This window comes from Nyctibius grandis, chromosome 4 (genome assembly GCF_013368605.1).
Source record: "Nyctibius grandis isolate bNycGra1 chromosome 4, bNycGra1.pri, whole genome shotgun sequence".
NCBI classification, from domain to species: Eukaryota; Metazoa; Chordata; class Aves; order Nyctibiiformes; family Nyctibiidae; genus Nyctibius; species Nyctibius grandis.
In genome coordinates, this window is record NC_090661.1 from 53,982,638 (window position 1) to 54,000,288 (window position 17,651).

At 43.8% G+C, this 17,651-nt stretch overlaps 1 protein-coding gene across 1 annotated transcript in view; it reads right to left on the bottom strand.

Moving 5' to 3' along the window:
• FOXN3 (forkhead box N3) overlaps positions 1-16,091 on the bottom strand; it is a 146,117-nt gene extending 130,026 nt beyond the window's left edge. Inside the window, 4 exon segments of the mRNA XM_068398244.1 lie at positions 15,548-15,796; positions 15,798-15,865; positions 15,868-16,033; positions 16,035-16,091. Of these exon segments, the coding sequence (XP_068254345.1) occupies positions 15,548-15,796; positions 15,798-15,865; positions 15,868-16,033; positions 16,035-16,091 (540 nt within the window).
• Positions 16,092-17,651: the final 1,560 nt, after the last annotated feature.

The following is a 17,651-nucleotide window of genomic DNA, read 5'->3' on the forward strand; positions in this document are numbered from 1 at the left end:
ATATTAGAGCAGTAAGACATAGACTCACTGGTGTGCATAGATTTAAAGCAAAAAAATTAATATTTAAATCTAGATTTTTTTCCAAGGAAGCCAGCAAGTCCCTGATCAAAACCTACAGCTTGGCAAGGATAGGATTCACAGGTTTATTCATGTTATTTCCAGGGCAGACTACTTCTGCATTAGCAGAGCATTAATCAAAGTCTAAATACTTAAGAATCCTGACTCAATATAGATTCTTCCTTTGTTTAAAGTCCACCTCATTTTTCCAGATGCGATTCCAAATCCCACTGTTATTTTGCTATTTCATACAAAAAGCAAAGGAAAAGCGGGTTTCCTCAAATTCACAGAAGAGAATTGAAAGGCACGTGATGGAGGCAGCAGCAGAGAGCCAGCCTGCAAACTCACTGAAACAAACCCAACAGGAATAGAAATGTCGCTCTTCGGGGCGCTCGTTCGGCTGAGCTGGTAGCAAACAGGATGTAAGCATCAGTCGCTGCGTGCAGAGACGAGGTTAATCAGAACAGCAAGCTCAGGCACAGACCGGGTCTTTTACCAGCTAAGGAAAGAGTAGGAGGAAGGGGGGTTGGAAATCTTTCAACCCACACACCACAGCCCTGCCTACTTGGGTTTTCCCTGGTCTCTTTTAACTGCACTACCTCGCAAGCAGCCGTTTTCAAGTGTGATGCTCACCAGCAGCCCCCACAAAACAGGGCTGCATGGGAAGCCTGCGTGTGCTTCAAGTTCACCAGGAGGAGGAGGAGAAATGACAGGCTCCTCGGGAAAATGAGGCCGCGGACGTCAGCAGTGCCAGCAGCCCTGAGAACAGGGACTGGGGCACTTGTCAAAAGACACACCATCCACAGAAAGGAAGGATTACTGCTTGGTTGGAACATGAGAACGTGAAGAAAAACAGAGCTTGGAGTAAGGGAAGGGAAAAAGAGAGGACAACACCGTTTGATGGAGTCTAGAAACCTCTGGAAATTAAAAAAGTTCTATCAGCTTCTACATTGGGCTAACTCACCATCTTCACCCTCCCACTCCTCGGTGTTTACCAGCAAGCTATTACCCATTCTGATCATCGTACACAAAAAGGCTGCTGATCAATATTGCACAAGGGTGATTAGTGCTCAGCGATTAAACATCAGTGTATGAATTTATCTGACTTCACATGCCTGAAGTGGAAGGAAACAGGGAGAAACAATTTCTGAGCAGATGCCAGTAATGAAAATTGACAACTCGCCCAACATCAGATGTTGATGTTGTGAGGAGTTCAGAAGTAAGAAGGAGGAGAAGATGTACGATATTCTCAGAAGGACAGAAAATTGTTTTCTTCCAAATTATTCATGACCAAATATGCCTTTGAACAGATCTGCCTTCTAAAGGAAAAGAAAATCTCATTTAAGGATGCGAAAGCAAGGCTATTTTGATGATACAGGTGTCATGCAAACAGGCCTGCTGTGACCTGAGTCACTGTTCCAGGTCTCCTGTGATCTTTTTCTCTATCGGTTTCACACAGGAAGCCTTCATATTTGACGCACCAAAAATAGCAGATGGTTCACAAATGAAAATCTTGCTTCAAAGGTTGCAACTTTTTTCTTTTCCGAAATGCAAATGCACTTGCAGCACAGTGCGATGATGATTTAAAGCACTTGCCCCTGCCACGCATTCCTCAGAGAGACGTTTATGAACTCTTTCATTTCTATATGATGCAAGTAGGAAAAGAGAGAACTAAGAGGGGAAAAACCACAAAAATAGCAATCAGAAATGAATACCTGAAACTGAAAAGCGATCAAAAATAACGTACAAACTCCCTTACAGAGAAAAATGCGTAGCTAGAAAACGAGGTCCAAACTGCTGAAGGCCCTATCCAAAGACTGAGCAAAAAGGAAGGAGCACCTTATAATTGACTCTATTCATCCTACTGATGATGAAAAACTTCGACAGCAGCCATCTTACCTTTCGGAGCTGCACAATGTACCAAATCCTGCTGATAAACAGTAACTAGCCCTTGAGCATGCTGGTGGTGTGAAAATCCATCATCACTTGCCCCACAGAAGGAAGCCAGATACACCAGCTCTAAAGCGCCAGCCCATGGAAAAGGGCTGGCATCCTCCAAAGGGTCCTTCTTCTCTTCATAGTCGCACCCAGTGCCCACAAATGCTGACATCTGCACTGTACAGAACAAGATTTCTGTAACTGCTGTGTTTTCCTTGCAAGACTTTCCAGGGCAACACTAAACACACCACCAACAAAGGAGTTTGAAAGAAACTTGACAGATTACAGCTTTATTGTAACCTCCAGAATCTGGGTTTAATATTGCTGATTCATAGCATTTTCAGCATGTTGGAATTAGAGGTGTTTCTGTTAGACAGTCATGAGATGGTGCAAAATCATGGGGGTGGAACCCCAAAACAATTATATCTTTATCACATCCAGCCATATTATTACACACATACCCCCCTAGATGCTAACATGACTTGGTCTAACTTAAAAGCCATGCAACACAAATACAGAGAATTTATTTGGGCAATTACAGAATTCCCTCCCTTTCCAAACAAAAGCATGTCTCTGTACACGGTGCGGGAAGGCCGAGGCTACACGTAGTGTGGATTGAAAAGCCATTTAAACCAGCTCTGGAATCGTTTTATTGTTTAGCCTGACTCCAAACAACAGGAACTGACAGATAGTCAAAACAGGAAAAAACCCAGAGTTCACTGATGGAGCAAATTGTTCCCCTTTTTAGGGCATGTCTAAATTAAAGATTCAGAGTGCAAATCCAACAAGTTTGTGAATCCAGTTTTATAAATTGCGAGGGAAATAAATCAAAGTTGATGTGGCACACAAGTGGATAATTCTACCATAATTAAGACACGGACTCCTGTCCTGTCAACTCAAGCCCAGCCAAACGCGTTTTTGGCACACTAGACACTGGAGAGTGAGTGGGACTCCAGTGCTGGTGAAGGAGCAGATGGTAATTAGCAAAAGTGGTTAGATCATAAGCATGTTTACTTTGAAACTAAAATAATGCAAGTACTTTAATGGGGGGGATGGGGGTGGGTGCTATTTTCCTGTTTTTTTCCTAGTCAGCAGAAAAACAGGATGAGAAAGCAAGACCTTTCCTACAATTTCAATGCTACAAATTAAACTCAAAGCTTTCTCAATGAAAACTGTATATTTTTCTCAAACAAGAATGACAGAAAAGCTTGCCTCTTAATGGAAAGGTTCATAATTACATTTCTGCTTTTCCAAATTCAAAATTACTCAGCTCTAAAAGCCAACTGCAAATGACACATCAAAGCAGACGTGCTAAGCCAAGAACAAGGGACTTTATTCCTCTGAACAAAAGGAGCGCTGCCCAAAAGGCAGTGAAGTCTTACAGGTGTTTTAGCAAAACCTGAAAGAACAAAAAATGAGTCAAAGTGATGGTGTTTTACTAAATTTTAAGTGCTGGTTTGTTTTGGAAAAAGCAAGAGAGACAGTTCAGGTTAATTAGACTCTTAATTTAGAGTGATCTGTTTAGACTAATTGGTAACCAGTTGTGGCAACAGAACACATCTGTCCCAAGGAAATTCTGCAGAGACGTACCACTATGACAGTATCTAGATAGAAAGTAGATAGAAAGCTTTGTGTGACAATCCAAATCCATACTACTTTTTGCTCCTCTTTTACTTTAAAAGTGTTTGGATGATCTAAAAAGCAATATGACTATGTAATGCTTTTTATGTATAAAATATATTTGTATACACACACACACATATACAGATAGATACAAAAATAAATGATTATTTAAGCAGAAAAGGAGGTGCAACCTGAACAATAAAATCCCATTTGTCTCAATAGCTGGGAGCTAGCACCGTACTGAGTCTTCTGTGCAATTTGTCTCTATGACAGCTTCTTTCCTCTTTCTCTGCCATGCAGCCAAAAGTCGAGACAGTATTAGAACTTGATCTAAAACTGTAAAAAACAAATCTACCCTCTCTCACAACAGCAAGGTTTGTATATTTAAGCCTGAGAATTGAGGGGGGAAAACATTCATCTGTAGAGAGTAAGAGAGAGAAAACCCAAATAAATTAGTGCAATGAGGTAATTATGTAACAATAAATGCATTACGTTAATTGCCAAAACAGGAAAAAACATTTTGGACAAGTTCATCTGATTGCTTCAAAACAAACCATGCAACCCCAAGAGTACCAGCATTCGTCTGATTCCCAGCCATCTCGGCCACATCCGTACTCTCCAACTTCCCATCTCTCCCACCTAAAGACTGAAAACCTGCGTTTCCCACACACCCCATGCATTTCTTTCTACCTTCGCTATGTGGGCAAGCCAGTGAATCACTCACACTATTAATCTACAACTCCTTAGTCCTAAAGTACTTCAGGAAGGGTGGAATTATGTAAGAATCGTATCATTATTTCCAGTTAAATTTATAAACAAATATAATCTCTGAAGGGGATTCCTGCAGAACTAAATACCTTTTGACCCAGGAGCTCTGTACCATTTTCTCTCAAACTCTAAGTGTAATTGTAGCTCCATCTGAGCCAGCAGCATGCAGTTCTTAAAGCTGTCAAACATTTCTCTCCAAAAGCCTTCAAAGTGCTCCCAGGAGCAGTGAGGGTCTCTGGAAGCGCAGTGCTTCTGTGTTATTCTAGGGCTGGAGAAGGCTGCACGCAGCCAGCCACTGTAAGGCAGTGGCACTGAGGAGAATCTTGCAAATACAGCTTCTCCTGCATGGCAAGGACTTTATTCCTAAAGATGAACCGTGCAAGAACTACTTACTTCTCCCCAACAATTTAAAGAAAACAGATATAATTGCAAAACTGGTACACTTATTATGTTCTATATCACTTAACAGGGATGTTTACCCCCCTCCCCCCATTTCATGAACAATTTTCCTATTTTTACTGGAACACACATAACCTAATGAAAGGTGTGTTCCCACTCTCCACCCTAAAGGGTGAAGAAAAGAAATAAAAATATGTAAATGAAAGCTTGAGAAGAGGTATCCAAGTACCCAACCCTAGTCTTGCATTAACGCCCGCAGCCCCTGCAAGTTGCACTGTAGGCATCTTTTTTCAACTGTAAACTCAGAAGAACATTTACAATAGTTGCTTCATCTCAATGAGTACCCTCCCACAGTAGGCAGCCAAGGGATCTCATAAATATAGCTCTGGAGCAGAGCCTAATTTCCTGCTCATAGCTTGAATGAGTGTGAATTCAGCATTCAACTAGACTCTCTTAGCAAAATCCCATCAATAAGTTTCTGCTCCATGTACTGCCACAGACACTTTTCCATGCCATTGAGACTTCCCCATACAGAAGCCCATTCATTCCTCTGCTTACCAACAGTCGCTTTTCAGCAAGTTACACTGGCATTTCAAAATCCTGATAGTACTCAGCTAGTGGTAAATTGCTACCATTCACTGCTGCAACAAAATATAGCAATTCAGCATGCCGTAGATAGTGTTTTGGTATCTTAAGTCACTGGCCGAGGGCAGCAATTTGGTTGCTTTTCTACTGTAGCAAGGAAAAACACAGTCACATTTAAGATCCTTGGAATGAGTCCTATCACAAATTCCTACATCAGTTCCCAAGACAAAGTTTCCATAACACCCAGAACGGAATTTGAAGACCATAACTAATGAATTAAAATGGACTGTCTCCAAAATTACTATTATGGATAACTGAGTAAGATCCAGAGACATAATTTATGGCCACAACTCCTACTTTCCACAGCCCTCAGTCCCAATTCCACTGTTGTTTACTCAAGAGTAAATCAAAAGCAGCTCCTCTGAAATCAGGAGTCCAAACTGGTGGGAGAACAGAAGAAAACAAGTAATGTTTCAGGACAAGAAGGGCCAATAGTGACCTACTAAAAATTTAGGAGGAAAAAAAGATTTAGGCCAAAGTAGGAAGGTCACTCCCTTTCTTCCTCCCTACTGTTGCTTATCTTACATGACCTCTATCACTGATGAGTTTGACACCACTTACAGCTACAAGAAATTTAGGACTTTGTTGAAGCCGAGTTGCCAGCAAATAGATAAATCTTGTCAGCATGCAGACTGTTATAAATGTGCTTATTCTCCAGAAAAGATAACCACTGTTTTATTGCCATTGCAATAATCTGCTCTAAATGACCAGACATGGCAACGATGATGAGCATGGTGTGGGTGCAGTATCTTAATTACCAGGCAGCTCAGCAGCTCCAGCCACTTGATCAGCAAGATCTGAAGGCAGGCTAAGAGGAATCATGGACATGACGGCATGGCAGAGCCGATGCATTCTGCACTCTCTTGCATAATTAAAGGTGAGAATCGCTGCGAACTTCAGTCCTGGACACTAATTTTGCTCAAAGGGAAAACACCTCAGGAAGCTCTCACTAAAAGCAGCACAGCTGAGGAAGCTGCTCCTTGCCCTCATCTACAAGACCAGTCAGTCCCCGGCCAGCCAGACTCTGCTGAATGGCGAGTGTCCCAACAGCCATCCACAGGGCCACTGTCCAAGAGCAACAACATTTCTGCTCCTTCAGAAGAGTCACCTTTGTCTCCGCAATTAAAGAAAACATATGGTATTACTTCTATGCTTAAATTCTTCCAAACCAGAGAAAACACACACAGGAATTAAGTCAGAAAAACTAAGATATAAGACTGATAAAAGCATTCAAGCAGATGTACAGGATCCATTTTACCTTTAAAGATGTCAGAGTGCAAGTATCAAGGACAGGGACTCACAAGTGCACCTGAATGGACTGCCTGCGTTTGTCTGCTGCTTGTCAACTAAGCACTGCCAGACAATCAATTCTGGCACCTCCTCTCTCCCCCAGCCCACCTTTAATAATTTCCCAGTCCTGGAGCTGAGCAGGTACCCTGCTTTTGGCCAGCTCTGAGACACCAGAACAGCTGGGGAATGGCCAGGAGAGGGACTGAAACTAACTGGGAATTAGATTGAATGACAGATGTTAGGAAGCAAAATTAAACAGTTTTTTCCCTTGAGACCAAAACTTAAATACTGAATCTTAAGAAGCCAGTTCCTACTACTGAAGAAAGCAAAATCTCATTGTTCTTAAATTACTTAATAACAAACTGACTTAAACCAGAAGTACCAGAAAACCAGCAAGATTCATGTGTCTCATTAAAGCAAACTTTCTTCAGCATCTTCCTTTACCCAGAAGACACAAGACTTGACTTATACTGTTCAAAATACCAGACTATGAATCAAAAGATAAAAGCAAATACTTAAGAGATAGAAATCTTTACTAGCTTAAAAAATACATATAAGCATGCAGCACAGTCTTTCCCTAGATGCTTACTGAGCAAAACTTAACCAGAGGCAGCCACATGTTTGGGGTTTTTTTAAGCAAATCTGTGTTCACAAGACTAACTGCATCATAACATATTGCTTTGTTATAGCTACACACAGTGCTTGCACCAGGACCTCATCTAGCAATGGTCTGTCCGGTCTTGAAATGACAGGAGTCAATTACTTTATACACTAAGCCACCACTGATCCACACACAAATACCAACAAACTAAATTAAAGATAGAGTCACACTGCGTCCCTTTTTTGTAAGGATTCCACCTTGTGTTACCCTGGACCATTCATTTGTTTTAACTAGATTTACGACGAACACACAGCAATTAGCTGAAAAAAACGTAGGAGAAGGTACGAGCAGCCTGGAGGCTGCTCCTCAGGCCCCACCGGGCCAGTTGGCCAAATGACTTTGCCAGGAATGCCGAGCTGCCGCAGGAATGAGGCAAGGTTTCAGCTGCCTGGGTCAGGGAGTGGGATGCCGCAACTGCCTGAAAACCATGGCAAGGAAGGAAGCATCTCCAGCAACTAAAAGGCTACTTCAGGCTGCCCGAAGAGTATTTTCAACTCCTCAGTTATTTTCAACTGCTCAATTACGATCAAGTCTTTTAAATGCTTCTTCAGGAGGTCTTCACCCAGGAAAAGAAGCCACGCAGCACACTTTACTGTGCTCTTTCAGCCAACGTAAAACACTTCCCTTTTAGGAAAGGAAGGAGGAAGTCTAAAGGACACGTATTTTGTAATTAAAATGGATTCTTTGATGTTTTGCTGAAGAACTGAAGCGCGAGACAGAAGAGCATACACTCGGCCAGACCAGCAAGCGCAGCTCATCTCTGACGTTCAGCTGCAACCAGAGGTAGCACAGCCACCATCGTGGGCCTGGATCTCCGGGGCATCTCTTGCCTATTGCCACAGGAGCTTCATGGCGATCCCCCACGGGCCAGCGTTCATTAACGGACACGTAAAGCACTCTTATGTACGTACGTACTCCAGCCCCACCACCAGCGAGGCCTCCTGTGCTCAAACCAGAGCGTAGCCCCAGGATCCGTGCTTCCTTTGCTGGCAGTGACACGGGAGTTCGTTAACTCTCTGACAACTAGGAAGAAACCTAGGTGGTATGAGGATGTAAAGACAGCAGCACGGGAAAGCCTGACAATTGATTTTACGGACATCCTTCCCTCTTCCATAATAGCTTTTCAGAGTGTCCACAGCACAGCTCCACTCAAGAGCCACCTCTGCTGCCAATATGAAGACCTTTGGGCAACAGAAAGAAACAAACCTTGAGAAAATGAGAAAACACATGTGTGTGTGCATGCACACCCCTGTGCAGTTTTCTCAGGACCATTTCACGTGTGTCACATGGGCCCAATCCAGCTCCAAGCACTTATCTGAACATACAAGCAGCATCAGTGATTTAAGCGCAGCCTGTGCATCCTGCCCCTTCCCTTCCCTTCCTTTCCCTTCCCTGTCTTCTCCTGCTGCCACCAGGTCAGCTCTGAGCTGGCTGAAAGCTGCGGGCACAGTTTCATGCCAGACTAAACAGAGCTGAGCCCACGGCCTGTGCTGACACTGGTGCTCCTCTGACCACAGTGATCATGAGCTAAGCAGGGAGCTGAAAATGAACCCAACTAAATTCGCTCACTGAAAAATAACCCAAACGAAAATAACACAAATAGTTTTCAGCCCGTTCATTGCGTGGTGACACATGTGCCAGTATGAGCACGAGAAGGGCTGGCAACACAGCCCTGGACTGGCTCAGTCCCCCAGCAAGGGGAACAGGCGGCCAGGCTGGGCAGGGACCATGGCTGATGCTGGCAGCCCAGACTTTGATCATTCTAAATCAGCTGTAAATCACCACAAAGAGACGCTAACACAGGCCACTTGAACAACAAATAGCACAGTCCTGCTCCTAGGGGAAAACCAAAAGAAACGTCTCCAGCAGAAGAAAGCTTCCCATTGTATTTAAACTTCTTCTCTCATTTCACCCCAGCCTTTACCTTGTGGTAGGGACCACAGCCATTACCCCACCAAGCAGTCCCGCACCGACTCTCCCTGCAGCTGCCAGCATCCATCAGGCCTTTCTTCGACCAAGAATGGCTTGCCTCCTCAGCAATCCCAACTGGAGGTACTCCCCAGCCTCCCCATCACCTCTACTCCCTCTGCTGGGTTGACATAACTGTTTGTTGTACTGTGCTGTGACCCAAACAGGGGAATTAGGCTGAAAAGCAACTCAAGAATTAAAAAAAAGAGGGAAAGAGAAAAATCCAGCCAGATCAGATCTCTGACCAGATCCATGGTTTCTCACAGAAACACAAAAGTTCCTGTGCCAGGAAGGTGCTGGAGCAAACAGCCACAAGCAAGGGATGTACGACCACAGCTGAAAAACAGACTCATCAACCCCACCACAGCCCAAGCCCAACGGGTGAAGAGCGGCTTGCTCCTGCCTTCCTGTCTGGGCTCCTTCAGTGCTGCTTAACACGCTTCATGCTGGAGAAGAGAAGGCTCCGGGGAGACCTCATAGCAGCCTTCCAGTATGTGCAGGGGGTCTACAGGAAAGTGGGAGAGGGGCTTTTTACAAGGGCAAGTAGTGACAGGATGAGGGAGAACGGTTTTAAACTGAAAGAGGGTAGATCTAGACTAGATATTAGGAAGAAATTCTTTCCTGTGAGGGTGGTGAAACACTGGAACAGGTTGCCCAGAGAGGTTGTGCCTGCCCCCTCCCTGGCCGTGTTTAAGGCCAGGTTGGATGAGGCTTTGAGCAACCTGGCCTAGAGGACAGGTGTTCCTGCCTGTGGCAGGGGGATTGGAACTAGATGATCTTTAAGGTCCCTTCCAACCCAAACCATTCTACGATTCATACGGCTTTTCTGTGGGTTACCAGCACAGACACAGCCAGTTATTCCAGTTTATGTAACTTAAGTAGCCAGTCCCATCTGGTAGGTCAATAGCCTGTCAATGTGCAACTAACACCCCAGTTACTCAGCAGGGCACCTACCCAAGGGCTATCTTACCCAAGAGCAAGATAAAGTAAATACCTGAGATACAAGGTTCAGAGGACTCTCCAGATTTGCCAGCTCTTCATCATTACTTGAGAAAGAACTGATTATGCTTTGCACAGCTCTAAAACAGTTAATACAAGCAGACTCCACTGCAAAGAGTAACCTCTGATGTAAAGTCAATCAGCTGGAAGCCAGTGAAATGGAAGTGTGGTATTTCCATGCGCAGCTTTAGGAAATCTATTATTTAAATATTCTGTATAATTTCTTGGGTTTGCACTTCAAAAACAAAAGGGTTCAAGTAAAGCTCTCCATAAATCATCTGATATCTGGAAACCCCATATTACAATATGGTTCTAGAGACTTTTATGACTGCTCTGGAATGAGATGACCCTCATTTCTCTAAATACCCATTTGAGGAGAAAATTTCTGATACTAGAGAGCTTTTTAGTATGACAGACTACGGTATAAGAAAATGGATTTCATGTCAAACTAGACGAATTCCAGCTTAGAAACACAACATCTCCTTTTAACAATCTGGGAAATTAACACTTGGATCAGCTTATTTAGGACATTATTTTATTAACGGAGTCAACATCATCTGAAGTCTTTAATGTGAATCTGAGTAGTTGTTTTGTTGTTTGATGGTTTGGGTTTTTTTTATATACTTTAGCTCTGCCAGATGTTATAAATGCAGTGAAATTCTGACGCTTGTGTTATTTGGGTCAGTCTAGGTGATAACAATATTAAAAACAGAAAGATAATTTCTGTCCCCAGAGTGCCACCGAGCTTTAACAGGAGGACAGGGTCCCTGGTCCCTCGCCTCTGTGTATATGCAGATCGGATTAGGAGATTCTAAGGAAGAACTACCAGGCTCCTTTTCCTCACTCCAGCTAGTGTTTAACCTTCTGCGGGGTTTTACCTGTCAAAAGCCCAGATATTATCCCATCAGAGGAAAGATGTTGGCAGGAGAGACTCCTGAAGAGTCTCCTACGCTCAAAGGGTCCCCCACAGCTCCTGTCAGAGCTCTTACAAGAGGCAGTGCATTAGAAGAGGACAAGTTGGACGTCGGCCCTCGCAGAGGCCAAGGACCACTCGGGAGTCCTCAGATCTCAGAGCCCGCTCCAGACAGAGGAGGAGCCTGGCTGGATCTCCATGACCCAGTTATGGACCACGTACTTCTAAGAATAACTTTCACATCAAGCGAGGAGAATTTTCTTCTCCCGGCCCCATAAACATATCCCTTACCCTCATTACATTTTTATTAAGACGTCCCTCAGCACAAGTGCCAAACAAAGCTTTAAGAGACTTGAATTTCTTCAGCGTGCACACAGCCAGGAGCATGTGTGCGTTTCCCTATCTCAGACAACGCAGAGCAGACACAAAGAGGAACCCTCTTGATAGGATGGATGCCCGAAGAAGCACAGACCAGGGAAAAGACAGCAAAATAGCAGAAAGGAGCATGGGACAAGAGCGCCAGCTTCTATAACAGTGTGCTGTTCACAGAGATAAAAAAATGCAGAGAAGACAATAAGGTCAAATATCCTTTCCCCTCATCCACTCATTTGATAATAATGATAGAGAAAGTTTGCATTCATAAAAGGCACAGACGTATCGCATGCCCTGAAAATACAATCCTACCAGCCTTTGTTCAAAGCAGGAATCCTGACACAAATAAAACAAATCTTCCAGAGGGAAAAAAATAGGGCTTATAACAAAATTTTTTAACAGACTCCTAGCTAGAGCAGCACTAGTGGGCGCAGCTATAATTACAGCAAACCTACATAATGCGTCTGAACTAGCTTAGCCCTTTCCCTGCAAGCAGAGAAGCTGCCACACCAGTAACTCCGTTGCCCAGGCAACTGCTTACTTTCCATATCAACTGCAAACTCGTTGCTATGGAGACACATATACAAGAAAAATTCTTCTCTATAGCCAAGGCCCAGATGGTAGGGAAGTCAGGGAAGTCATGGGCTAACAGGCTGTACTAAATGGGACACACACTAGAGGACATTTAGATCTGTACGTTCACAATAGGATTAATCTGAATGACTGAATTCACAGGTCCAGCAGTATAAACAAAGCCAGGGAACTCCTCGTCTGCCCCCCATCATGTGATACTCCGTACTCTGGCCAACTATTATTAAACTGCTGAGCTCAATGCAAAGAGGTTCGTACAATCAAGGGCTCAGCATTTTCCCTTCTTCAGCCCAGCTCTCTATCTCAATCCAGGAGATGAGCCTCATCGCGAAGTTACACGAATAGTCACTCTCTCGGCTTGCCAGGTAAGCCTGATGGCATTGCAGCTGAAGTGGAATAGCAGCAGTGTATAAACAAATCCGAGGAGAAAAATGTCTTTTCCCGGCATTCCACACCAGACCTAAAACCACCAGGACAGGGCAAGAGGAAAACTCAAGCGATGCTGCCTGTAAGCCTTTTTTCTTTTTCCTCCTGTTACAAGGATCTCACATCAGGAAATGCAAGCATTCATATGCAGGCAGAAAAAGCTGAGTACTATTAAGTACATATTTAGCCCCATGAATATAAATTAGTGGAGCCCAAGATTGAGAAAACTACCACGCAGAGGGAATTCAAAAAAGAATTAAGTGTTCAGCAGAACTTTTTTTAGAAAAATGATTACTGAAAGGCTACACGAACAAACACTGGAAAGCACAACTATGAGAGGAAAAGCTTCTAGCTTTTCACAGCGTGTCAACGCACATCAACCCGTTCCTGCAGTTCCCAGCACTGATTAAGTCCTCCCCCTGTACTGTACATGTTTCAGAGTCTATCCTGTTAGCATTTTATAACTTGCCATTTGCTAAAACGCTTTTTCCCCCCCCACATAAAAACAGTAAGACAGGCAGACCCCAACCTGAAATTTGCAGAGTCTGGCTGCAAAAGGGAAGAAATGGCATGAAACATTCCTTACAGAGGAGAGTGCCCCCCCTTCCCCTGCCCCAAGCCCCACCCCAAAAACAAGAACCCTTTAGATGGACACCTTCCTTCTGAACAGCAGAGATACTGGCTGCAAGGTACTCAAATCAACCTCAAGCGTGCGTGTGCACACACACGAAGGTATTTTCAATGCCAGCAGTTGATGTTTACTGCTTTCCAAGTCCACAATTAGCTGTCAAGCACCTGATTCAGCAACTCTGACCAAGCGCCAGTTCTGTGCTCGGGACTCTGCCACTGTCCCTTGGCCAGGACATGAGAAAACCCCAGCAGGGGATTTAAACGACCTGCCTTGGTGCATTTTACATTTGAGATTCTCATCTCATCCACCTTAATGTTGGCTACCTGCAGTTATTAGCATCTCCAGGAGAAGGAAGAAACCTGGGATTTTCCAGGAATGAATAAACCCCCACCTCGTTATTCACACAGGCAAGGCCTCCCACCACACCTTGTTGTCTAGCTATGTAACCATGGCTCTAATCACGAATTCGAGACGTAGGTGACTAGTCATGCATTGTGCTCCGCCACTTCCCTGTGGAGAAGCAGCGCGTCATGGTATTGTTCCTACGAGCTCAGCAGACTGCCGGATATTTGACAGATAGACATGAAGACAAGTTCCTCGTAGGAAGGAAGCTGTTATCTAAACAGTCATCTTGTAACAGAGGAAGAGGGACAGAAAACACACAAATGGCAACAGTAAACACATGCCTTAATAGCTACAATATTTTGGGTTTTTTTAAATGTATTGTGTGAAGGTTTTCTTATGGTCTGGGACAGGATCATAGAAGTCTGGTGTGGCACTTGTTATCATAGTCTCACTTCCAAACAACAATTTAAGACTCCGGTTTACACAAAACAAGATCCAGTTCAGGAACAGGTTTTGTAATCTCACACACAATCGTTCACAGCAACTGATTTATAAAAATACCAACATACAGTGTATGATCACCAAATGTGGACAGTGGATTCTAGGGAATGACATTAAAAAAAAGAAAAAAAAAGATTAAGAGAGTCAATAGTTTAAAAAAAGAAAGCCCAGAGAAAAGAAAGTTAAGTAATTTAAAAAGAAAAGTTGCTAGTTTAGGGTAATGTACAACTCTTCCTCTAGAGTTACTTTAGCTCCTATTCCACAGCATCTAAAGTTAAATCGCACCAAAAATAGGGAGAACAGCACCACCAACAGAAGTCTAGTTTCAGGGTAACCAGTTCCAAGACAATCACGGCATTTACTTCACTGAAATACAAAAGTTGAGTGCATCTATTGTTTCTGCCACGAGAAAGTGTCCGCTTTCTGATCTTCAGCCAACTTCAGAGACAGATGGTCAGTGATGTGACTTTACCTGCTATTTATTTCACTAACCTGTGAGAAGGCCTGAGAAATTATTCTGCAAGCTGATATTTTTATCAGTCTACTCGTACTTTGCCAAAGATTCATCCAGACCAGAGCTTCTGAAGACGCTCCCCTTTGGAAACGGATATCTGCTCCCAGGCAGACTGACACAGTAGAAGGCCAGGCAAAGGACTGCCTCCACCGCTTGGCTCACTTCCCCATCCCCTCACACACAGCCTCTTCCTGCAGACGCCGCTGAAGATTCAGCAATGAAACCAGGCGACAACAACAGATCCGAAAGCAAAAATGTGCTCCCCAGGCTTCTGCCACCGCACCGGTCGCAGAAGCTACATGAGCCCAAGGAGAGAACGACTGAAATTTCGGTGAATGGTAACTTTCACTTTTGATGCCAGCCCTATCTCCTCTTTGAAGAGTTTCTCTAAAACCTGCTTGGAACAGAACGAAGCTTCATCACCAAAATTCAGAACTACTTCTGTTTCTTTAAAAGAAAGAAAAGTTTTTTCAGATTACAACACAGACCACGGAAAAAGCGATGGACTCTTACATAAAGCATACCCTTTCACTATACATTTGTATAAGCCAGGAACAGCAAGCAGCCTATTTATAACCATGATTACATTCATCTAGTATAGCTGGAAACCATTACCACAGCATGATAACTAAGAACAATATTTAACCACCATGCATGAAGACACCAGCTGGGGGGAAAAAGAAGAAAACACACACACGCCCCCCGAGTGCTTTCTTACAGATGTCTAGACAATTAATTTAATAAATCAGAATGGGCCATGCTAAAGAAATGTTGGCTCTCTCAATTTAATGAACTACGTACCAGGGACAGCATTGCCTATTCTGCATTTCACTGTTATGGACACGTTCTGGGATTAGCAGGTGAGTATTTTCAGAGCCAGATAGGTTTCCATAGCTCCAAACTTACCTGACTTCTGTCTTTGTCCACTTTCTTAAAACACTTATTCAAGGATAGAGTATGTCTCACAGAATTTTTCCATCCAGTGGGTGCGTTTGCAAAATACGGAAAGTGTTCCAAGATCCAGTTGTAAATATCCTTTACAGGCAGTCTTTTGGTTGGCGAGTCCTCAATGGCCATAAATATGAGGCAGCTAAAGGAATAAGGAGGTTTGCAGTTGGGGTTCTGCTTGGCATCGTAGGGCATGTCAGAGTGGGCAAGGAGACGGCGGCGTGTCATCACCAATGTCCTGAACGGGGCTAACGCTCCTTAACACTGAGTCCCCAAGCTTTTCAGCAAGTTCTTGCTCTCGTGTAAACAGTTCAAATTAGTCAGTTCTTCATCTTCCATGGCCACTTTATCTAATCTGATGGCAGGCAAAGAGAAATCTAGGTCCTCGTCATCGTGAAGTGCCTTTGATAAATCGCTATCTTGTAAACGCTGGCTCAATCCGCTGGGTAACACTAATTCCTGAGCCCTCTGGATTCTTACTGGGAGGCATGACTGGACCCATTTAGACAGCGACTCCTGGGAAAGCAAATCCAAAGGAAGGGGAGAAAGAAACAAGAGAGAAAAGTTAGCTCATAAAAAGATACTGCATAACATTTTGACAGCTTTTCCCTAACTGGTCACTTGCCTTTTGCCATCTGTATTAAAAATGACAGACTCGCGTAAACACTTATCACAACTGTTGAGTAAAATAATCTAAAGTCAGGACAAGGGAAGAAATTTCAGTTGATGGAACGAGATGATAACCCTGATACATCTCGGTTCTGCATGTACGTGAAGCCCCATACAGGAAATCCTGAAGACATGTCCCTTTACTGATGAATGTGTGCATCAAATCATTGAATACTCCGATTGTATCACTTTAACAAGCCTGTAAGCTGAAAACAGTTAAAAAAAATAGAAGGGCTTAATGCCAGTTGCTTCAGATTAAGTTCAGCTGTTTCACTTTTGAGGACAACACAACAGCACCATGATTAAAGTCACTCTGGCTAAGGGCTGAGGCAGACAAGCATCTGATCTGACTGCAGTCGCAGTTGCAACAAAACTTGGACATGACAGAACTTCAAAACCAGCACGGGTGGGAGAAGGGAGGAAGGAAAGCAACGCACGGTAGTTTTGGGACCAGGGCCAAGGCACAGGGAAACAAGAGCCAGAGGAATAGAGCACTTTAAAAATGTACGTAAACAGAGAAGACTTTAACATAAGCTGAACTGTATTTCAAACATGGTAAAAAACAGAGCCAGAAAGACTGCTGTGATGCTCAACAGCGGCCTGGGAGAGGCAGGAAGAGCTGCCAAGGGTACTGCACCAGCAGGCCCCGGGGGGATACCCGCGAGCTGTATTATTCGGGAGGACGGGAGTCCTTTAGAAGCTGGGTGAAGTTGGGCGCCTGCTCAACTCAAAAGAAGCAGACAGGAGCCCAACAATTCTACTTCAGAAGCACGAGACAGGCTCCCTTACCTTCTCCACACTTTAGGTCTGGAGATGTGAACAGCAGTGAAATAAAAATTGGAAAGAGTTAATCACAAGATTTGAAAACGACGAAACTTCCTGCACAAACGTTGAACAAGAGGCAAAATGATTCCCTGTACCTAAAACATATCCTCAGCAGTTCCCTGAAGTCATGCAGTCACACAGTCGATACTGCAATGAAGGGAAAAAAACTACAGATAACAACAGAATGAACCATGTACCTACGGGAAAAAGAGCAAGACAGCCATTCTGGAAAAGAGAAAGGGCAGACTATATTTTAGCTGTTACAAAAGGGCAAAAATGAAAAAGGAAAGTTCCTCAGGTCTTTCCAGAAACACTTTACACCAAAGCAGCCATTACTAGAAAAGAAACGTATGGAACTTTTATGCACAGAAGCCTGCTGATACACACCATCACATAACAAGTTCAGCAAATGCATGTCCTTTTACACAAGTATCTGGAAGGGGAAAAAATACTGAGGCAGATATAAACACTGGGAGGCCACACTTAGGCAGGTCCCACTTTGTAGCTTTCAAAGCGTCCAGCACAGCCAGAAGTAAACACAGCATCGCCGGCGCCCGGGGCACCAGCA